Source organism: Apis cerana, linkage group LG13 (genome assembly GCF_029169275.1).
Source record: "Apis cerana isolate GH-2021 linkage group LG13, AcerK_1.0, whole genome shotgun sequence".
Taxonomy (NCBI): Eukaryota; Metazoa; Arthropoda; class Insecta; order Hymenoptera; family Apidae; genus Apis; species Apis cerana.
Window position 1 is genome coordinate 2,892,306 of NC_083864.1, and position 23,761 is coordinate 2,916,066.

General features: G+C 38.3%; 3 protein-coding genes across 11 annotated transcripts; all 3 read left to right on the forward strand.

Annotated features, from left to right (window-relative positions):
• Positions 1–2,273: 2,273 nt before the first annotated feature.
• On the forward strand, positions 2,274–9,096 carry LOC108002665 (armadillo segment polarity protein). 7 transcript variants are annotated; one of them, XM_062083542.1, is made up of 7 exons: positions 2,274–2,337; positions 3,003–3,066; positions 3,149–4,785; positions 4,873–5,052; positions 5,140–5,442; positions 6,449–6,545; positions 8,046–9,096. In XM_062083542.1, the coding sequence occupies exons 1-7, from the start codon at positions 2,335–2,337 to the stop codon at positions 8,228–8,230; spliced, it is 2,469 nt and encodes an 822-aa protein (XP_061939526.1). In that variant the 5' UTR covers positions 2,274–2,334; the 3' UTR covers positions 8,231–9,096. The 7 variants fall into 7 exon arrangements, with proteins under 7 accessions (XP_061939526.1, XP_061939527.1, XP_061939530.1 ...); XM_062083543.1 differs by having other exon boundaries at positions 2,304–2,337; positions 4,876–5,052; XM_062083545.1 differs by lacking the exon at positions 8,046–9,096 and adding an exon at positions 7,046–7,068 and having other exon boundaries at positions 2,318–2,337.
• Positions 9,097–9,247: 151 nt separating this feature from the next.
• LOC108002664 (atrial natriuretic peptide-converting enzyme) lies at positions 9,248–22,262 on the forward strand. 3 transcript variants are annotated; one of them, XM_062083549.1, is made up of 14 exons: positions 9,248–9,902; positions 11,125–11,251; positions 11,330–11,502; positions 15,533–15,716; positions 17,993–18,206; positions 18,513–18,884; positions 18,991–19,223; positions 19,320–19,526; positions 19,615–19,828; positions 19,904–20,049; positions 20,129–20,300; positions 20,381–20,628; positions 21,051–21,169; positions 21,250–22,262. In XM_062083549.1, exons 3-14 carry the CDS (start codon positions 11,398–11,400, stop codon positions 21,424–21,426), a joined length of 2,391 nt encoding a protein of 796 aa, XP_061939533.1. In that variant the 5' UTR covers positions 9,248–9,902; positions 11,125–11,251; positions 11,330–11,397; the 3' UTR covers positions 21,427–22,262. The 3 variants fall into 3 exon arrangements, with proteins under 3 accessions (XP_061939533.1, XP_061939534.1, XP_061939535.1); XM_062083550.1 differs by lacking the exon at positions 9,248–9,902 and adding an exon at positions 10,400–10,702; XM_062083551.1 differs by lacking the exon at positions 9,248–9,902 and adding an exon at positions 10,400–10,702 and having other exon boundaries at positions 11,125–11,502.
• LOC108002612 (pyridoxine/pyridoxamine 5'-phosphate oxidase) lies at positions 21,922–23,721 on the forward strand. Its single transcript, XM_017064385.3, is given in 8 exon segments — positions 21,922–21,933; positions 22,055–22,102; positions 22,104–22,142; positions 22,527–22,675; positions 22,746–22,845; positions 22,910–22,984; positions 23,046–23,248; positions 23,311–23,721. Coding segments are annotated over 8 exon segments (756 nt in total). The 3' UTR covers positions 23,441–23,721.
• Positions 23,722–23,761: the final 40 nt, after the last annotated feature.

Here is a 23,761-nt window from a genome sequence, read left to right on the forward strand (position 1 = left end):
TTATTATCGGGGCTCAAATGAGAATTTATGCAGACATAAACGCTCGTGTCAGCAGCATGCCGCGTAGGTGGGGAGACACACCGTTGAACGGGCATCTGTCACCCTCTATGCTCTCTACCTGGTCTCCCTTCAAGACGGTGCCTTGCTTTTTTTCGAAGACCGTGCGAAATTTAAAGAATCGACGAAATGTATTTAAATCGGACGAAACGGTTGAACGAAAGCTCCGCCTTTTTTAAAACTGAAGCCGTGTATATATGTATGTATAAGTCACGACCTTCTTTCCCCTCTCTCTCCCTTTCCTACTCCCTCCCCTCGGCTCTATCGTTCGATTTCGCATCGATCGTGCGCATCGATCCGTATTGTTTCATTCCAAAGGGATATTAAATCGGTTCGATTTGGTTAAGAGACGGCGAAAGCGTGGGCTAAATGAATAAATTGAAAAAAAGTGTGCAAAAAATATTCTTTTGTACGACGAATCGTCGTAAAAATGTCTACCTGTCCTCGATACAATATATATATATATGTGTGTGTGTGTGTGTGTGTGTGTGTATTTATAGTCGAGATCTTTGATGCGAAAACGATAATTTGAAGAAAATTCTTTTTTTCATAAATTCGTATTTTAATATCGTGCTACGAGAATTGATAGATTTTTCAAACGTTCTCGATACGTGGTTATTGCATATATTACCGACCAATTTAAGAATCGAGGTATAATGCGAATTCCAAATTAATATTTCACGTTTGATGTGTTAAATGGAAAGATAAATATTTGCTACATAAACCGATCGAGAAATTTTATACGCGGAAAACCATTTCCTTTATTTTTCAAATTATACAAACGGTAGTTATATTGCTTGTCATTAATTGAAAGAACGGGCATAAATTTATTCCAGGAAGCTTTGCGCTTCGATATTTCAATATCGGCACGATGATGTATTTCAAAACGCGTTTTCCTTTTTTCCGATTATCCGTTCAATATCAGCGTTGACATAAAATGTATCATCACTGTACGGAACGGAAGGAACGGTACCGCCATCACGCATCCGAAAATTAATCGGCGTGGGCGCAGCCGATAACGAATGGTGTTCCCGCCAAACGGCCAGTATATTTTACTTTGGACTCCGGTGTCTGTTATTTTGTGCGCATTCTAGCTGTCCAACTGCACGATTTACTCCTGAACTCGATCAGAAATTCTCGACTACCGTGGATGGACAAATACCCACGAATCCATTAAAAAATTGCCATGTCCTAGGGAATTGTCTTTTAATTGAAATTGATCTCCCCGACTGCGGAATATTATCCTTCAGTCTTCGTACGTACGAGATATCGAGACGCATCATACGGTATTGCCACCAGTTTCACCATCTGGCATTCTATTTTTTTTCTGACATACCGGCTGATCGGTGAGATAGATTTTTCTTTTTTTTTTTTTTTTTTCCTTTTCAGTTACCAAGGTATGCAAACTCGTAGTTCGTTAAATTTAATAATTATTCGCAACGTTTACAAAATCATGGATCAAGTTATAGGTCGATTAATTTTTATTAGGGAAAAAAAAAAAAAAAAAAAGAAAGAAAGAAAAACACGTATTATTTCTTATTTCCGTCCAATTTCGTTTATAACCTTAAAATCGAAGTGCAACGAGTAACTGATTCGTGCTTTAAAATACGTATAAAAAAGAAACAAGAATACAAAAGGAAGTAAATTAGTTGTAGAATTCCCGGAAATACGGTAAATACGGGTTAGATACGATCGAGAGTATTCGCAAAGGGTAAAAATCGATAAATATTCTTCTACGGACAACCAGCTAATCGAGGTTGTAATACTGAGGATATTGAGCACCTCTGCAATCTCGTCGAATCAGTTCAGTCGACAGGTGGCGGTAGAATCGAAGGTTCCGCGTCGTTTTCCGCCATCTTTAGTTGACGGATTCGAGGCAAGAAAGGCCAAGAGCTTCGTACGGAGAAGAGATAGGTGGATTGAACGTCGGGGGCAAAAGGGAATTTAGTGGATCGAGCGTAAGGTAGTGAATAATTCGTGTCTTTGTTCGAGCACGATTCACGAAATCGCCTTCGGTCGATCCTCGCGATACGGTAAGCACAGTATAATTTTATCATTCGCCATTACATCGACCGATAGGAAAAAAATTGTCATTTCCGTGACGGCGGTGTTTACGCTGGGTGTGTCAAAGTGTTCTTCCTCTCTCTCCTTTTCTCGTTCGCTTTCTCTCTTCCATTAAGTGTATCATAGTCAGCACTCTTGCGTGTTGCCCCTTCCGTTTTCGCTTCCCTGCCACTCTCCGCTCTCCACTCTCCGCCGCTCGTGGATCCTCGGAAAATGGTGATGCATTGCATTCTCAGAGCCTTTGTTGTGCCGCACGCCCACGCGCGTCCCTCTACCTTTGGAAATCGAGCATTCTTCGCGCCTTGTGTGCATCTCTAGATACGATTTCCTACCGGATTCGATCGAATCAACGCGGCCCCCGCTCGTGTTCCAAAATAAAAGTGGAAGCTGCAACAACGCTTGGAGGAATCTTTCGATCGTGCCCACATTCCATGTAGTTGCATCCTCCTTCCATTCTTCGTGATACAGTGCACTGACCCTACGCGCGTCGTGGCGTCTTTGAAACTTTGAACGAGAAGATTAAACCTTCCTTCCTTCGTCGTATCGAGGAGATTTTTTTTTTTTTTTCCCTTAAGTTAATCTTGTGCCAATCGACGAGAGGTGTACTCCAGTTCGTACTATATTTCTGTATATCCCTTCCTACGCATTCACGCTACATTGAATGCGTTTGAAACATCGTGCTTCGAACACATGTTTCGTTCACATGTTTAAATACTTATCTTGTATTATTGCAACCGTTTTGTATAAAACGTTTCCACGTTTTCTTCCTTTTTTAATATCGATATCACACTTCTTGTTACGCTTCTTTTTATCGTGATACGTTTGTCACAAGTGAAAAGTCATTTAAAAACTGTACAGCATGATTTTTTTTTCTATTCTAGGTGTGGGTAGATTCTCCCGTAGGAGCCATGAGTTATCAAATGTCTTCGAATCAATCTAGACCAAGTGAGTAATTGTTTCATCTTATTCGTATTCAAAAGTTACGCAGACAATTATGTATTAACTTTGTGCAATATTAACTTTGTAGTGTCCCACGGAAATTATCAAGGCTTGGGTGATTTACCCATGGGTTCTGCCAAAGAACAAACTTTAATGTGGCAACAAAACTCTTATCTGGGTGACTCTGGAATTCATTCTGGTGCCGTTACCCAAGCACCATCTTTATCGGGCAAAGAAGACGATGAGATGGAAGGTGATCAATTGATGTTTGATTTGGATCAGGGATTTGCTCAAGGTTTTACGCAAGATCAAGTCGATGAAATGAACCAACAATTGAATCATACAAGATCTCAGCGTGTTCGGGCGGCAATGTTTCCAGAAACATTGGAAGAAGGTATAGAGATTCCCTCCACCCAATACGATCCAGCTCAACCTACCGCTGTTCAAAGATTGGCAGAGCCAAGTCAAATGTTGAAACATGCAGTTGTCAATTTGATAAATTACCAGGATGACGCAGATCTTGCAACGCGCGCGATACCGGAATTAATAAAGTTGTTAAACGACGAGGATCAAGTAGTTGTATCCAAGGCAGCGATGGTAGTCCATCAACTTTCCAAGAAGGAAGCTTCTCGTCACGCCATTATGAATAGTTCACAAATGGTAGCTGCCCTGGTCCGTGCCATTTCAAACAGCGACGACCTCGAGTCGACGAAGGCAGCAGTTGGTACTTTGCACAATTTGTCCCATCACAGGCAAGGTCTGCTGGCTATTTTCAAGAGTGGCGGTATACCGGCTCTTGTGAAGCTTTTGAGTTCTCCAATGGAATCCGTACTCTTTTACGCAATCACGACACTGCATAATTTACTCCTACACCAGGATGGTTCTAAAATGGCTGTACGACTTGCTGGAGGGCTACAAAAGATGGTCGCTCTACTTCAACGGGATAATGTCAAATTTCTAGCTATAGTAACCGATTGCTTGCAAATTCTTGCGTACGGTAATCAAGAGAGCAAATTAATTATATTGGCTTCTCAAGGGCCAATAGAACTGGTACGCATTATGCGTTCCTACGATTACGAGAAGCTTCTGTGGACGACATCGAGAGCATTGAAAGTGTTGTCCGTTTGTCTTAGTAATAAACCGGTGATAGTCGAAGCTGGTGGTATGCAAGCGCTTGCGATGCATCTAGGTAATCCAAGTCAAAGACTCGTCCAAAATTGTTTGTGGACGTTACGAAATTTATCGGACGCTGGCACCAAAGTCGACGGATTGGAAGGTTTATTGCAAAGTCTTGTACAAGTTCTTAGCTCTACCGATGTGAATGTCGTCACGTGTGCCGCTGGTATTTTGTCTAATCTGACTTGCAATAATCAACGTAACAAAGTAACGGTATGTCAAGTGGGAGGTGTTGACGCTCTCGTGCGTACGATCATCTATGCGGATAGCCGGGAAGAGATTAGCGAGCCAGCGGTATGCGCGCTTCGTCACTTAACGTCACGTCACGTGGAGGCAGAAATGGCGCAGAATTCTGTCCGCCTAAATTATGGAATTCAGGTTATAGTGAAACTTTTACACCCACCTTCGCGTTGGCCGTTGGTTAAAGCGGTGATAGGATTAATTCGCAATCTGGCACTTTGCCCCGCAAATCACGGCCCGCTACGTGATCACGGCGCGATTCATCATCTGGTCAGGCTTCTGATGCGTGCTTTCCCCGAAACGCAACGGGTGAGCATCGCTTTCGGTGCTGTTTCTTACCGATCGCACCGATATATTACCTGGAACGCGAATAAGAAATGATTGATTCTTCTTTAGCAGCAACGCTCGTCCGTGGCAAGTACTGGAAGCCAGCAAGCGTCAGGCGCGTACGCAGATGGTGGTGTCCGGATGGAGGAGATAGTGGAGGGTACTGTGGGCGCGCTTCATATTCTCGCAAGGGAGTCTCACAACAGGGTCATAATTAGATCTCAGAACGTGATTCCGATTTTCGTACAGGTAGTTCGCGCTTTACTCTTCTTTTTACAATTCTATTATTTCTGCTTTGTTGTCCATTGATGTGTCTAAATTCGCTCTTCTTTCCAGTTATTGTTCAACGAGATTGAGAATATTCAACGTGTCGCGGCTGGCGTGCTCTGCGAGCTCGCCGCGGACAAGGAAGGTGCTGAAATGATCGAACAAGAAGGTGCTACAGCTCCTTTAACGGAACTGCTTCACTCTAGGAACGAAGGTGTCGCGACATACGCGGCAGCCGTTTTATTCCGTATGAGCGAGGATAAACCACAGGAATACAAGAAACGACTGTCCATGGAACTTACCAATTCTTTGTTGCGCGAAGATACGAATCTTTGGAATAACGCTGACTTTGGGATGGGTCCAGATCTACAGGTGTGCAAAAATTCACGTTGTACCGAATTGCATGTTGTCTCGCTTATGTCGTGGTTAAATTTATCTCGTTCACAAAACACTTTGTAACATAGCCCCGATTTTGGTTTTCTGTTTTCATCTAGCGGCATGTGCTGCTGCGATAAAAATTTTCATTCACGCTATTATTTACCGTGCCAGCTTTAAAATAGATTGCAAAGTAAGCCGAAATTGCGAAACAATACGTCGTAGGTTCGTATGTTAATTCGTTCAACTTCCTCTCTTTTTTTTTTTTTTTCTCTCTCTCTTCTTTTTCACATTTTGGTTACATCGTGTTAAGTAAATTGAGCCACGAGGGCATAATAACGATACAGTAATTTTTATCTCGACTACAGTAGCACAGGCACATGCGTAATCTTTCCCTCATAAGTAAGTTTAGAAATGTGTACCTAGATAGTTTGCAAATGTGAATGTCATCCATTATTCCACTTTGCACAATTTAATTAATTATTGCGTATATATATATTGAATCAATTATAAAACGAAAATCCAAGTACACGATTGACAACAAACTTTCACCCATTATCGATCATGATTATGAGAAATATCGTCTATGTGTTCATCATAATCTAACTATATAAATGTATAATTTTTTTACATTCACCTCAAACATACCCATTACGCACTCGTTACAACGCTCGTAAAGGGGATTCGTAAAGATGATCGTGCCTAATGGAGCAATGGAATCTGTATTAATATTGTACAGCGATTATTTTACCGAGATATTCTTCATTTGCAACGTATATGCATGAGAATGCGTTTCATTACCATTCGTGTTTCACAACCCCGCCCCTCCTTAGACCGAGTAGCATAGCCATCCGCGAATTGCTATTTCTCGAAAAACTCGAAAAAACGCGTATTCGAATTACGTACGTATTTCGAAAAACGACGATTTTCTGCGCGGACTTGTCGGTGATACTGCTGTTGAAGAATACGTTTTGTGTTGATCTGAGCTACCTAATCTCTTCAGGACATGCTTGGCCCTGATCAAGGCTATGATGGTATGTATGGACAAGGACCCCCTAGTGTACACAGCAGCCATGGAGGCCGAGGGTATCAGCCGCAAGGTAAGTTACGAACCTCATCCTTTTTATCCAAGTTATTGCTTTCGGACGATCGATAGATGAATCGATCGGGCGTAGATGAATTTTACGGGGGGAGGGGAAAAAAAAAAAAAAAAAGAAAGAAAAAAAAATGAATTTTCACCGTGTTCTTTCCTCTTGTTTTCGCGTTTTCTTTAACGGTCTTCGATCTTCGAAACTTTTGATTTTCGCCTTTGTAACCCATCGAACGTCATCCATCTATTCGGGACTATTTTTCATTTCTGCATTTCGAGAATTCAATTGGTATTGGTAATGCGGATTTATGTGTTTTTTTTCGTGTTTCTTTCTCTCTCTCTCTCTGTCTTTCTCTCTCTCTCTTTCTCTATCCTCTCTTTCCCCTACTTGTGCGGTATATACGAGAGTTAAATATTTTTTTTAACCCTTTTCTCTTCTAAAAAAAAAAAAAAAAAAACAATCGATCATAAGAAGAAAGCAATGCATTTAATTCTATGTTATTTTAACAGCAGCTTAACCCACGGACTTATATTAAAGTACAGGCTATCAACAGTATCTCGCAGTAACATAGGTGATACTCAGCTCTTACGTACTGTTCTGTTGTTATCTGCTTTGTTATTAATCGCTATGTATCGCTACGTGTCTTTTTACAATGCTTTTTTTTTTCTTTTTTCTTTTTTTTTTTTTTTTCAATTCACAAATTGTTTATTTTGATCGCGGTACTTTTTCACTGTGTTTGACAAGTATTGCGCGCGCGCGCGCACACACACATATACACGTACATATATACATGTAACATATATACACACGTACGTTGCACGTTTTATGAATGTATTTTTTCTTTTTTCTTTTTTTCTTTCTAATTTCTTTTTTTTTTTTTCTTTTTTTTTTTTTTTTTGTCAAAAACATAACGGATTCATCGTAGCGTGTTTTTTTCATTTTCTTAATTTATTTATTTTTAAAGTTTTATGCATGGTATATTTGTATCTTTATCATCTTTTTCTCTAAGTGATCGTACTTTGTGGTGGAAAGAAGCATAGATAAGTATTCGTAAGTAATTAGATAAGATACGTATGTCGTTATTTGTCATTTTTCGCGGAAACGAGCGCATATTAAAAAAAAAATAATAATAATAATAATAATAATAATAATTTGTCCTCGTCGAAACGAAAGCCTTCGTGGCTGGCTGTCATTTATCTCTTCATCTTCTTTCCAAATTCAATTTAATCGGTTTTAACTCGTTATCCGGGTATCGTTGCCATTCGGTCATTAAAAGGGATATTAAAATTCCAATCGATCGAAGCAATTGTTTTTATCACGCGATGAAAATCAGAGAAGGAAAATTCAATTTCAAGAAAAAGGAAAGCGCGAATATTCAAGTTACTAGTTAAATATTTTGGCTAATCGCGATCGACAGTCGATTAACGTAGTAGCTCTTGTCGATTAATGTAGCAAGTTGGTAAGAAGCGTTGCAAATTATGAATTTATGATAAATTTTGTATAAAACAGGTTATGACCAGATACCAGTAGATTCGATGCAAGGGTTGGAAATAGGTGGAGGGTCGACATATGGCGCGATGGACACTATGGACGTGGCGCACGAGGGTGACCTGAGTTTCGATCATTTAGGAGAGCTTCCTGCACCGCCACAAGATAATAACCAGGTTGCAGCTTGGTACGACACCGATCTCTGAAAATGTGCCAGCATCGTATCTCGCCAGAGAAACGAATCCGTGAGGCTCTTAAGTAATTTCAATATAGACTAGTATTGAAATTACTAGCTTTGAGACTAGTATTGAAATTACTATTACTAGAAATTACTCGTTTCGGGGTTAGCGGTATAAATAGACACTCGTTCCTTTTTTTTTTTTAATTTTTTTTCTTGCGATTCAATAAGATCGCATTTCAAGGAAGGTCTATGATGTAACAGGTACCCGTGTGATCGACAGTGCCGAACAAGTGTCGAAACAAATGATAACCATCGTCCAACGAGGTGCGATTCATTACTTATTGGATAAATCATCGGTTGATTAATTAATCAGTATTATATATCGTGTGTATATATATATATATTTCGTATATATATATATATATATATTTCCACTTTGTTGGATTTTTCGTTCGTGAATAAAATTTGTTATCGTTTGTTCGACATTAGCCAGCATCGCTTCGACGTTGTCGATTGTTCGAGTTGCCATTGTATTATAAATTTGTGAACCTATTTGCGAATCGCAGACAGCGATTATCTATGAATACCGCCAACTCCGAAACGATAGTATCATTCTTGAGTATCAGTGAATTACAATCAAGTATAAATATAAATGAATATCAATGAACTTTCGCATTACGTATTTTACAGGGTAGTTATACTTAATTTTTATTATTATCATTAACGTAGCTACGCAATCGTGGCGGTACTTTGCTTCGTTCGATGCTCTGTACGCGCCTCTGATCGCTGTCGATGTATTAGACCTAAGTGAGAGACACGTAATTCATACACACCATGTATATGTATCATTTAATTGTTCATACGAATAAACTGAACGATTAAGTATTCAAATCCGACTGATCGTTCCATTCTCACCTGCTTTTCCTTTGGACGAAATTAACAAGATGATCGCCCCACGTGTTGAACCATTTCAATTCGGGAATGTCGAAACTCCCGAAGATTATTGAAATTACGCTGGATGGAATATTTCGATTTAATTCAATAAAAATCTTGAACGTGCAACGATCTTAGCAACATTGATTTTACCGTAGATTGTTAAAGAAATACGCGAGGAGAATAAAACTCACTAAATAATTCACTAGGTTATGATATTAAAAAAAAAAATTAAACAAGAATTTCCAGAAGGATGGCGCCTCGCTAACGAACGAAGAAAGTTTCGTATAGAATTCGTAAACAATTAATCGAAGAGCGGGCAAACGGTATACGCTGGAAGCGTTGTGTCGGAGAAGGGCGCGTGTACGTTCCCCCGGGTCATTAATCGGCGGTAGACCGAGCGGCGCACATTCGTGCGTGTACCTCGCTCCTCGAAGGTTCGGCTGTCGTGTTAACGGTTATTTCTTTCTGTGACACGAAGAAAGAGGATCGCCTTGACGGTTGCTTCGCAGAGTGTGAAAGGCTAACTTAACGTTCCTGGTAGTCGAAGAGGGAAACGTTTCCGGTACGGTCGACGCAGCTGTCGTCCAATACAACGTCAGACACAGTGGAATACGATGCCACGATGAATTTTATGTGAACATCTCGCGCGTGCTCGATACTTCTCTCGTGGAAAAGGGGGAAAAAATGGGTTGGATCGTGCAGTGATGTAAAATTGGACGATCTGTCCGTAGATTTTTGTGCGAACGAAGATAAAAACGAAAGTAAGTTCAACATGCGATATTCTTTCGTACATATTTTTCATTTTCAGCATTTCTATAAGTACATACATCTTTTTTCTTTAATAACAAGTTTTTTTTTTTTCATAATTATCGTCGAATAACCGAGGTAACGTGCGCTTGTGCATAATCGAAATCGATACTGCTTAGGACAGCTTCAATTTCCATCCGCGATCTACCCTTGAAATTCAATAGTCTTGTATTAAAAGTGCAATGCGTATCGTGCATGTAACGTGGAATTAAGTTCATTGGCAAGCCCTTGTCTCGCGAACAAGAAAGGCGTCAAAGTTATTCTTAAATTAATTCAACTAGTTGCCCTTGAGGAGTAGTCTCGAACCGGCGAAACGTTTCGGTTGCAGTCAAATTCCTTGAGAACAGGTTAAAGGCTAAAAATATTCTTTGGATACCTTTCTATTCTTCTTTTTTTCCCTTTTTTTCTTTTCCACCATCCTTTCACATTCTCGACAGACAACGGAATTGTGCCGGAATAGTTTCTCGAATTCGGATTCCACGAATACCGTTGTTGAAAACGCTCGAAAAGTTCGAGTTTTCGATTTTCCAACAAGCGCACGTAACAGCGGCGTCGCGGCGCGCCGCGTCGTGTTGTGCCGTGCCGTGTCGCGGAGAACCGGTAATGACGTGAAAGTGCATCCAGAAGCGAGGAACGATCTAGCAAACGGCGGGTCCCCGTTCCCTTGGCAGTTTGGTTTCGTTCGAGACAGCCTCCTTAACTCGTACGACTCGACGTCTCCGTCAACGGAGAAAAAAGAATCGTCGCAATCTCGGTGATTGAACTTTTCCTTCGTATCGATCGAAAACTCTTTTAAATTACTCTTGCTCGAGAGATTTCTTAACCGCGCGAACGCGTTGTTGATGTATCTCGTTTATTCGTATATTCAAATGAAAAAAATTTCGTAGAAAAGGGATCTTTCGAACGAAGGATCAGATTATAGAAGCTATATAGAGGAGGCTATGGTATAATACGTACATATATATACTTATCGCGGCAGTGTCAAGTGCTCTATGCGAATAAGGTTTCGAAATATCTAGTTACTCGGTGTCACGTATTACGCGATTTCTTTCGATCGGGATTCGTATCGTGCGATTCTTAATAACGTGACAATATGTTGCGTGACGCGCGCGTGTGCGCGCGTGTACATGTGCCCGCGCGTGTCATCCGTAATGTAATTGTTGGTTTTTTGCATAGGTGTCAAGAAGCGAACGATATTGAATTGGACGAAGGAGGAGGAGGAGGAGAAGAAGGAGAGGAAAGAGTGGAGAAAAGAAAGTGCACGGAGTTAATCGAGAGAGGTTATTTCTCGTTAAGAGAGGAGGTATTTAGTGTGAATAGAAACAGTGAATAGAAACTGAAAACCGTGAATCGATACATACATATATAAATATATATATAGAAAACGGAGTTGAACGAGACGAAAATTGAATTTCACGATGATGTTGGCGCGCCTGCACGCCGCGGCTAATGTACCGAGGAAACGTTGATGGAGGAGAAGAGGATCGAAGATTTAACGGGTCGAAGATGACTGTCACGATGGAGCACAAGCGTAAGAGCTCGTGGGACTCGAAGGTGAGACGTATGTGGCGCACTTTCCCCCCCTAGTAATAGTAGTAGTAGTAGTAATAGTAGTCAGCTTTCCTCTCGTTACTTCGAGTCGTCTCGCGGTTAATTAACGGCCGCCGTTGGCCGCCGTGTGAAATCGGGCGCGAAGGGAAATGTAAGAAGAAAAATTCGATGAGAAATTCGATGAACGATGAACGACACGTTGGTGCACATTGTCTCGCCACGAAAGTGTGACGATCCTTCTCCCGGGGAAGGGAACTTTCGGCATACCATTAGCACGTTTCTCTCTCTACACGGGGAGCGAGGAGTGGGGGGAGGGACTGCGAGAGAAAACACGGGCGAATTATTTTTTGCGGTCGCGTCGCAGCGCGCCCGCTGGTCATTAACTGAATTATACTGCGGTCAGCCGATACAGTTGCGCAAACAAACTTGACGAGCGAACAAACTTTGGCGCGAAACGAACGTAGGATCGATTCCATCGGAAACGGATCTCTTACACCGCGATATAAAATAAACAAGTCAAACAAATGCCTACGCGCTCCTCGACTAGCTTCGACGGAACAAAGAACGATGCGTTAGCAGGGTTGGGTTACCCTGGGTTGGGCCCTCCTCTCCTCGCGATGCACCGTTACTCCGTTTACCGACCGTTGCCCAATCCGCCGATCGGCATTCCGTTCGAATTATAACGCGAGCCGGCGTTTGTCATTATTCACGGGGAGAAGCACGCGATCTTTTGGCGCGGTGGGAATCAATTTTCGAGGGACATTGTGTGCGCGGGGAAGAAGAAAGAGAGAACGATTCGCGTTTCGTAAAGATAACGGTCGATAAACCGATAACGATTGCTCTGCGTTCATCCTATTGCCCAGCCAGGCTAGGTGCACGCACGTGCTCCGTATATATATATATATATATATGAGTATACTAGTGTAGACCGCTAACCGATTGTAATTTAAAGCAAGCAGAACTCGTTCCTAGATTCTTGCTCTTTTGGAAAGGTACTCAGACGTTTGGAATAACGGTAATAACGGTCAAGAAAGTCACGAGGAACCGGGCGAGCCAATGAAACTTGGTAGATTCTTTCCTTGGGTCGATGACACCGTTTCTTTCTTCGCGACAGACGGACGTTCTATTCTTATCTCTTCGAAATCCACGAAATTCGAACAACGCTCGTTCCGTTCCAAACGGAAATGAATGAACGTGAACGCGCGATAAACACGGAGAGGGGGGAGGGCGACACGATGGAAACAAGGAGGAGATCAAGATCGATTTTTTGCGATCGTCTGTTCTTACGGCTGATTCTATCGTTCGGCTCTGTTCTTGCGGAACAAGAACGAAGAAACTTTCACGAAAGTTTGATCGCCGATGGAAAGCGCTTTTCTAACGTGCACTGTCAGCTCTTCGTTTTTCTCGGCCTTAAAGCCATCGACCGTGTCCATTAACGGAAGCGTTCTCTCGGATTCAACTAGTTTAAGAGCGCATCTTAATCTCCTCGGCCGATCTCTCTGATCTCTTCGCTCGTTTACCGACACTGAATTCTACTTTCCAACCTGATGCGCTCAAATTTCGATCGATCGATCGTCGGTTAAATCCTTCTTATTTAAACGGGTCGATTTCGAAATTATCGAAATACCGCGCATTCCCTTTTTTTTCGCGTTGGATCATAGGATCCGCCTTTCATCGGCCGTTCCTTCAGCGAGAAAAGATCGAGTCTCTTGACCTTTCAGCCGCGTTGCATCGCCGAGGAAAGAAATACTTTTACCGCGCATTAACGCCGCCCGTTAAAGAATTTTCGTTGCGAATAATAACTCTATAATAATTTCCACTCGCGTATCTTCCTTCTGATCGTGCTCGATTAAAATAAAGAGCTGTGAGGAGTATCTCGTGAAAACGAGCGTTTCCTGCGAGAATCAAAGATTTCCATTATCGAGCCAGGTAACTTCGAAGAGTACAAAAGGTTTCGTGCTCAAACTTTCATTCGGCTTTCGTAATATCGCCATTGTTCGTCAAAGACACCCCTTGTCTCGATTAATTACGCAACGTACGCGAATAAAATCCCGATTTGTCTTTAGTTTCGAACACGCTTTTATGCCTGATTTATTCTCTTTTATCGCTCGTTCCAACCTGTGACTCGCAATTTCTTCTAAAAAGGAACGATGATGCAACGAAAATGACGAAAGACGAAAAATTTACTTTTCCTCGGGAGGAAAGTGCGTTCGATTTTTAGCGAATTCTCGCGTGGGGATAAAAAGGAAAGAAAGAAAAAAGGAAAAAAACTCTCGCCGAGTTCGAGAATTATTTTTTCCCAAGTAATCTTTGCATCGAGAGTGAAAATTGTGCACTTGCATACATAAACTTTCACTCGCGAAAAATAATTTTCCTTAACTATACTACTACGTTCAAAGTGAAAATTCTTGGATCAATATCGATGTTTTCTAAAAAAAAAAAAAAAATAAATTTAAAACCTTTAAAAATATTAACAATCATTTTCATAACGACAATAATCCATTAGTGACTTTCGAGAACGACTCTTGAAAGTTGGACCCAAGTCCAACGTCCGAATGAATATTCCAATCGCGTTGGAAAGAAGCGTCGAAGAAAGTGGAAAAATTCAAGTGAAAATTCTTTTAATTCTCTAACGAGAATAATTCATTTATTTTTGATTGATGGACTATTGTCGATATCGACTTTAGCGAATATATAAATAGCAATTTTCGATGCCAGTTTCGTGTACGCACCCTACGAGACCAAACGAATATTCATGCATCGAAAGAAGCGTCGAAACTCGGGATCGGTGGAAAAGGTAGCGATCCATCTTTGGTACGGAGCGTGTGCCGAACGTAACATTTGAACGAGGGCGTAGGCCCCTTTGTGCATTCGCGCGGATACACGCGAGCATTGTAACTGTGTTGGTGACGAATGTGCACGCGCATCGGTGCCAGGACGATTACACGGCCGCTTACACACTTAGCGCGCGCGTCACAGAAGATAAGCTCATTGCTCCCGACGTGGATGTTTAACTGGTGGTCGTACACGATATACGCATGCGCACACACCGCCGTATCGTAGCGCTATATCGTGTATCCGTGGCACTCCGCGTTAAATGCACGCGCAAAATCGCACGCAACTTGAACGTGTTTGAACGCACGCTTCGAACCTGTTGTTACATAACATTTCGAGAATTACTTCGTAATTTTAATCGCGGAACATTTACAAGCGTTCTTTAAGATATTATGGACGGTATGTTTCTCATTTATTTATAGGAGGTGTCGTCCGGTTGTAAGACATGCAAATTATTGAGAAACCTATTTGCCGTAATGACGAAGTGTGAAAATCCTTTCAAAAGATACGTAATCCGGTGTAAATTTTATTTCTTCTTGATTTTTCTCGAATTTCGAATCTGCCTCTTTCGTTTCGAAGATAAAGATATGTCCAAAAAAAAGATCAAACTTATAATTGAGCCAAATAAGTGAAAAAAAAAAAAAAAGAGTTCATATAAATTTATATTTCGAAGAGAATTTGAAAGAAAAATTTTTTCGAGACTAAGGTTAAATAATTTTCATCGATTGTTTGTTTAATGTGTCCAAAATTCTTGCAGAAGGAAGAAATTTAAACGATTAGAAAAAAAAATCTCGAAATTTATAATTCTTATTAATTATACTGTAATTATAAGTTCGATTCCATCGGACGCCCTATATATTATATAAGTAAATTAGAAAATAAGAAAAGAACCGATTGTGTTTCATTTGGATTGCAAGACGGAAATAGAGAAATTGTTAATGCGAGTCGTGCTTCGCCGAGAAATCTCGGTAATGCCTGCTCCGTCGTCGTGTCTAGACAAATCTAGGGGCAAAAGAAAGGAGGGAAAGATTCCCAACGTTTCTCCGAACCAGAGAAACGATGCCAAACGATACATACCTGATACTTTTGACCGAGCTTTTCTTTCGTAATTTTCTCTTCCTTTCATCGAAATAATTGCACGTACATGGTCAATTAATCTTTTCTTTTCTTTTTTTTTTTTTTTTCTTTTCCTTTTCAGATATCGGTAAGCACGGTAAGCACGAGAAGATTCAGCCGTGCGGGGACACCGAGTTCGATCCTGTCATCGGACAGTGACATTCGATTTACGAGAAAACTCGGTGGGCAGTATCGTTGCGGATGCTGCGTGTTAGCCGCGTTTCTACTTTTCCTTCTCTTCTCTGGAGTCTCCATATATCTCGGATGTAAGTACAACAAGTTCAAGTTTCAGGCTGGCGTGAAATAGAAATTTCTATTGGAATTGTTTAATAATTTCTATTCGATGTTTGCTCAACCAAGGAAGTTTTAAACGGATTAGAAATTTCGCTGTTGCGCTTTCTCCGCGAACTTCGAACGACGAAACTGTAAACATAAAGTTACTCCACCATCGGTTAACCGACGGCCGATGATTTGCCAGATATGAGACGTATTGTTTTTCACGAAATGGATGAGCCGTTCACGGTGTCTGAACATTTCGTGAAGCGTGAAGTGTGATCGTCTCCCCTCGTTTGTAAGAATGTGCTTTCCGCCTTGTGAATGCGTGTGCACTTCACCTTGAGATTGCATTCGTGTGTACGATAAACAGGTTAACGAAGAAATAGCGGAAAAAAAGAATCTCCGTCTAATTAATGCAATCACCGTTGATAAACAGGTAACGGTGAGTGGAAGAGAAAGAATGTTAAATAAGTAGAACTTCACGATACTCACTTCTTAGACAAATTCTAAGAAATTTTTCAGAAATTATAAAATGTAAATGATACGGAAAAATAGACGAGATCGAATAGACGTCGAATAACTGTTTAGTTGATTATGATGTTGAAAGAATATCTCCATCTATATAGTGATCTTGTCTTGAGTTTGGTAAGCTAAGAGGAGAAAGAAGAAGTGGATGATGCGGCCAGAGCCCATTGAGGTCTTTCAGCGTGCAAACATAACGGTTCGACCGAGTTACCGAGAAAATACGTTCGCGTACTCCGATGGATGTTTTATCCGCAGACGATTTAAGCGCGAAAATTACATGGATTCTTAGACGAGAATCGATTTGCCAGGGAAGAAAGCGAATACAGCCGTGACGAAGCGCATATAACAGCGTATGGAGCGCGATCTACGATTCATGCTGCGCGACTAAAGAGAGGCAAAGGTCGAAGAAGATCCACGATCGTGTTGGGAGTCCAGCAAAGAGGCCTTGAAAGTAGCAGAGTTAACGGTCTGACCGAGTTATCGAGCCGTCCTACCTGTCACCCCTCCAACATTCGACCTCAAAGGGGGGATCCGTGTCCTTGAATCATTTCGATGCTTCATCATACTAACCGAATTCCCATTTCGAAAGTATTTCGCGTTCAAGGATTATCGAATCAGTTGCTAACCTTTCGTTGCGTCGAATTTAATTCCATTGTACATATAAAACAATATGGCGATTCAGAAATGAAAAATATTCGGACAGTGATGAGAACGAACCTTTATTTTTAAGCTTTGTTCTAATGATTAAAATTTAATTTTCTTCCTTTTGCTCAGAATATATATATATATATACACACTCTTAAATATATATATATATACACTCTTAGATAAATATAGAGAGTGAAAGAATTTTTTTGAAGTTTTTCATCTTTTTTTTCTTGAGCTGCGCGGACCATGGAGAATGTCCTTTTTATTACACTATACATCCAATTGACCGGTCGGTAGTAAAAACGCACGAGCCAATGAGGATTGTACTTTAACCTCTTCGGTTTATGCTTGTCAATTTTACATTTCATTCGTTTCATATTTCTTGTTTCGTCTGTAGGAGAAAAATTCTATATTCGAAAGTTACTTCTAAGTGTAATGAAAATATCTGTTGTTTGTCCGATCCATAATCCGCAGAAGATCGTTCACTGTCCGCAAGAAATTGTATCGCGAACTGAAAAAATAATCTTTGCGGCGTAAAAATAATCGACCAAAGGAACGGTGAAAGGTGAGCCTCGAGCCGTCTCGCTGTACGTGCCCGGTTGCCCTCAATTCCTTAATGTTTGTATTTTCATTTATTGATTCGTTGAATGTAACTATGTTGAAAAATTGATAATAGTTTTGATATAAAACAATGGGCAGTACTATACTTAGCATTCAAACAAAGGTTTTGCCTTAAGATGGATATTTAGAAAGTATCATTGAACGTAAACAGTATTTCCTTAATAGTCGCTAAAATGGAAATCGGTCGATTAACCTAAAGTGAAACCTGTTCATTCGTTTTATACGTGTCGTGAGTTATTTGCCAATTACGATAAAAAGAATCGATCTGACTCTTATTGACATTGTAAATAGTAATAGATTTTATAATATCAGATAAAAGTATCGATTCTTTTCATTTATTTTCAACAATAAGATATCGAATATATATCGAATACATATCGCAATGTTGTATCGAACGGATAATCGTTGTTATAAAATAATTACTTAGAATGTCATTTTTAATTGTTTGATTTTTAATGATTTTGTTTTGTAGACACGTTTTTAACGTCGGATCCTCCAGGTGATCAAATCTTCTTGGCAACATTCCGAGTGATCGAAGGCGATTCTTTCGTATCAGAATTAACGGATTCCTCTTCCGAAGCCTTTCGAATACGATCGCGAGAGTATCGTGATCGACTGAATCTAATATTTCGTCGTAGCTGGGTGAGAATTTCATTTCTTGCCGTGGAAATATTAGCACTTGATGGGTAAGTATTTTATAATAGAACCAGCAATTTAATATGTCAAGGAAAAAAATAAAGAATTTGAAGCTTATTCAAATCTATAGATATATACAATTTTATTTCGGAATCATAACTGTTTTAGTACGTTTAAAAAGAATTGTATATAATGTGCAATTTGAAAATTCTGAAATTATATAATTTACTATGAATAGTGTGTATACACATAAAATTCATAATCATAATAATCAATTCACGAATAAACGATATTCTCTTGATTTCGAAAAATTGAAACTATTTTCTTAATTGATTAACTGTTTGTTGTACATACAGATCCGAAGGTGGAAATTTGGTGGTCCATTTCGAGATTCGGTTTGATCCACGATATCAGACTATTACCACCGCCGATATTGTTGAAATTCTTACACAAGAAATAAATCCTGAAACCTCGAAATATTTAACAAACTTAACGATCGAGTTACCAAGTCTTGAAGTTCAAGAGAGCTTGAAAGCTCTCAACGCTCAAGTCGGTCTACAAACGACCATTGCGACACCTCCTCCAACAACTACACCACCACCTCCTAGAAGATGTACCAGTTTAAATTTGTCTTACTGCAAGCATCTACCATACAACGTTACATCTTATCCAAATATATTGGGTCATCGTTCGTTGGCTGATGTGCAAGAGGATGTGATCGCTTTCAGGTGCATATCTCTTTCGCGATCTCGAAACAAATTTTATCAAGTGCATGATCATTATGAATTCATACGATCTCGCTTCTACATTATTACAGAAACTTTTTCATTATAGAGAATTAGTCGATGCGGAATGTTATCGTTTGGCATACGACTTTGTATGCCAGATTTTACAACCGACATGTATATCCAGTCAACCGGAAGATCTACTGCAATTACCTTGCAGAAGTTTCTGTAAAGAATTCTGGAACGGATGTGGCAATCGACTTCCGGATAAATTCAAATCGTTATTGGATTGTTCGAATTTTCCAGAGTATGTGGATCAAGGTGGTTGCAGAGCAAAACCAGGTAAAGGAACATAACCTTTTATTTTTCAAACAATGAAAAATAATAGAATGAATTTCTGTAATTATTGAGCGTTATTTTATACATATATATATATAGGATGTGTACAAGCGCTTCAAGCAAAAGCATTATCACCAAGAATTTGTGACGGTGTAATTGATTGTCCTGATCTTTCGGATGAGAAAAATTGTGCTTATTGTCGAGACGGTTATATGCACTGTGGTATAGGTAGAACTTGTATTCCACGTGGCAAAAGATGCGATGGAAAAATGGATTGCGCCAATGGCAGTGATGAAAAAGATTGTCGTATGTATCTTTCAGATTTACCTTTTATTCTAGTTTTTTCTTTCTTATCGTAATAGAATTTCATTTATATTCTCTATATTCTCTTCAGTTTCCTTAGCACCAAGTATTCGATCCCTTAAATCACAATTTTCGGATACACCGTTCACGTCAAAGTATAACAATGAAGGGTTTGTAGTATTTAACGAGAAAGGTACTATTGGTAAACTTTGCACCGCGAACCTGAATGCAACGTTACCAGGAACAGAAATGGAAAATGTTCTTCAAACTGTGGCCAACTCTTTATGCAGTATATTGACTTATACGTAAGTATATCATGCTTTGATTTTTGCAACAAGCATGTGAATATTTATTTTAAAAACAATCATTTTTCTTTATAGAGGAATGAAATCCGTAGAAGTTCGAATCGACGATGAAGAGAATATTCAATATGTGCATATGCAGGATCCATTAGCAACAGAGATCACATTCGTTAGAGCGCCCTGTCCGAGCAAAGAAGTTATGTACATCCGATGTTCTGAACTTGGTACTCTCCTTAACAGTTTTCCTATTTTATATTTTTCTATTTTATGTGAATCAAGTACCAAAGTATAATTTATGTCTAGACTGCGGTGTGCAATCTCTACATGCAAAAAGTGATAATCGAGGTCTTAATAAAATGGCCGAGCCAGGAGATTGGCCCTGGCACGTAGCTCTCTTCAAAGAAGAGGTACACGTATGTGACGCCACACTTGTGGCGGAAAATTGGTTGATTACGACGGCATCTTGTTTTCAAGGGTATATTTTATTATTTTTAGATTATTTCAAATATAAAAATAATGTGTATGCAGCATTTCTTTGTCATAACACAATCACAGACAGCCAAAGGCAGAATGGTCAGCCAGAATGGGAAGTGTACGACTCTCGAGTATATCGCCATGGCAACAAGAGCGTAGAATCATAGGTATGATTAAATCACCGGTAGAAGGAAGCACAACTGTTTTATTAAAACTTGATCGACCTGTGACCACATTTTCGGATTTTGTAAGACCGGTATGTCTGCCTTCGAATCAAGATCCTCCAATGAACTCAACTCATTGTAATACTCTCGGATGGGCTAGAAATCGTGAGTATCAAGTTTAATTATATATGATTCTTAAGTTCGTTCAGGTGTATCTCGGAATTCTAAGATTATATTATATCATTACTTCGATATACATAAAAATATATGTAACTATATATTATATATTACATATAAATATATGTAACACGCATATATATATTTTTTATTTATTTCATATCGAGAAAAGAATGCTAAAGCGAAACGAGTTATACAATATCCACGTTGCGGTTTTGTGACCTCATAAAATGATCTTACTAATATCAATATAATAAAGCAATTTATTATTATTTATAATCATTAATATTAATAGATATTTTTCAATATTATTGATATATTATTAAAAATAAATCGTTACGATTAATGAAAGATATGAGAATTCATTTAATGATTCATTGTCTCTTAAAAAAATGATTTTCTCTAACTAGGAGACTTGCTGCAGAGGGTACAGCTTAGACACAGTGCGATGGAACGATGCGAAAATATTAGTATCGCATCGGTAAATAGCATTTGCACAGAATCGGCATATTTTACTGACGACTGTAATGTAAGTGATTTATAATTACTGTACAAAAAGTCATAAAGAAATATCTAAAATCATAAAGTTATTATTTAAAATATTTACAGGAAGAAGAATTTGCTGGAAGTCCTATGTTATGTCTTCAACCAGACAGTCATAAATGGGCACTAACAGGTGTCGGTAGTTGGCGAATAGCGTGTTCAAAGACCGGTACTGAAAGGCCACGATTGTACGATAAGATTTCCTCGAATATCGCTTGGATAAAATCTACGATTTTTATCTAAAATATTATTTAATAATAAATCAATATGGACTGACAGGGACTGAAATTGCAATACATATACATATACAATATAGAATCATTTTTCGCTTCATCCAATTTTTCTATTGTATCTAATAGACTGTAAAATATACATATATTGTAAATTTATAATTGCGTAAAATCGTGTCATCTTATCGTGGCATACATTTTTCGTGTCGATTCGATTTGAATCGATTGTATAGTTTTATCAAAGATTCGTTGTTATATCATTGTTCGTATGATATCTATGTATATGTTATCGCGTTGTAAAAAAACAAAAATTATTTTATTAAAGTATAGTCGAAAAAAATAATATGCAAAATTCTTTTTTAAAGATAAATTTGTTGTCGCACTGTATGTACATGTCGTAATATGTACATTTTTCTATTGATCATATTTTCTTTATTTTATTATTATTGTTATATAAATAGATGTTTTATAAAATTTATCATAGAATAGTGAAGATAGATGGTGAAGCATGATTGGTAAGGTTGTACTCTATATTTAATGATCGTTACTGTGCGAAGAAAGTTGTGCGCAGAGTCAAGGTATAAATGGTGGGAGGTTTCAACCAGCGTTACTTAATATAATGCTCTTCATGTGCGGAGCAGAGTCTTAGTTCTGCAGATGCGTTGTCAGTTTTTGCGACGGTGTATAGATCAAATCGAATCCAATTTACTCAGTGTGACCAAAAATATGGTAAGAAAATCCCTATTAATAAAACTCTTTGATTTATTTATAATTGTAAAAAATATTACGTAACTGTAATATAGGTTTTAAGAGATATCGCGTTTCAAATAAATACAAATATAAACGATGTAACTTAATATTTTTATTTTGGTCAGAAATATACATAATAGAACATATATTAAACATATATTAATTATAAATTAAGCGTAATGAATGCAGATTAAGTGTATTTATTATAGAGATATAGAGATTTTATAATATTTTAGTTGACAACGATTGGTATTAAATTGGTATCGAATCATATATTTCATTCTCTTAATTTTAAATTAAAGCACCAATCATCAATATTTTATCCAAAAAATTTATTTTTTTTTATGAAAATATTTTCTTAAGGATTTAAAAAGTCAAAAGAATATTTCGGACCTAGCAAAAATCGAGGAAGTTGTTGATCATCCGATTGAGTTGTTCAGGATTTGGCACGATGAAGCACGAAGATACAATCCGAGAGCGCCAGACGCCTGTTGCTTGGCTACAACTTCAAAGTTGGTATTGACTATCGATTGTTGCCTTGAATTTATTATGTACATTTTTTAACGAAAGATTTTGTTGCAGAGATTGTAAAGTGTCTGCAAGAAACGTTGTCCTTCGAGAATTTGATAATGATGGTTTTGTAATTGTAACGGATGCTCGGAGTAAAAAGATTGATAATTTAGTAAGTTTATAAGAAATTTTGACATTCGACTTTTTTATTTATTAACCACTTTTGACAATTATAGGAAAATATTCCATATGCTGCAATGTGTTATCTTTGGTTTTATGTAAATGAGCAGGACCAAGAGATCAGCAAACAGGTGCATAATAAAATCAAATAATCGTATATTTAATAAATACATAATGTCATAACGTTTATAGATAAGAATAGAAGGCATTATGAAAAAATTGGAGAAGGAAAATTTCAAGCATCTATATGATAGAGAGCCATTGTTTTGCAAAATCCGATCTCATATATGCAAACAAGGACATAATGTCGATTGGGATGAATTAAAACAGCGACATGATGAAATATTTGATTCAGTTCGTAAAGGAGAAAATGATTTACCGATGCCGGATCATTTGTAAGTTTATCTACAAATATTTAATCTGATAATGAATATTCCATATGTAAATGTTGTTCCAGCGTTGGATATAAACTTTTTCCAACAATGATGGAATTTTATTTTGCAAGAGATCATTTTATAGGTGATCGTATACTGTATCATAAAGATACATTGAACGATTCTTGGAAAAAACATCGTATAGCGGCATAATATCATATATTAAATAAATGATTATTGCGATTTATTATCCCATAATAAATTTTCATAATAATATTTGAAAATTTTAAAAAAAAGTTATTTTTAAAATCTAATCTTCATTTTACAACCTATCCCTTCTTTATTGATTATCATAATTAATACATGAAAAAATCTATGATAATCGAATCGTTTATCTATATAAATTAGATAATACTTATCTAATTATATAAATTAGATACTTCAATAATTTTTTGTATTTTTGTTATGAATAAAAATATAAAGAAAACGAAAAAGATTTTTTACATGAGCGTTTTAAATTTGAAAAAAATGGTG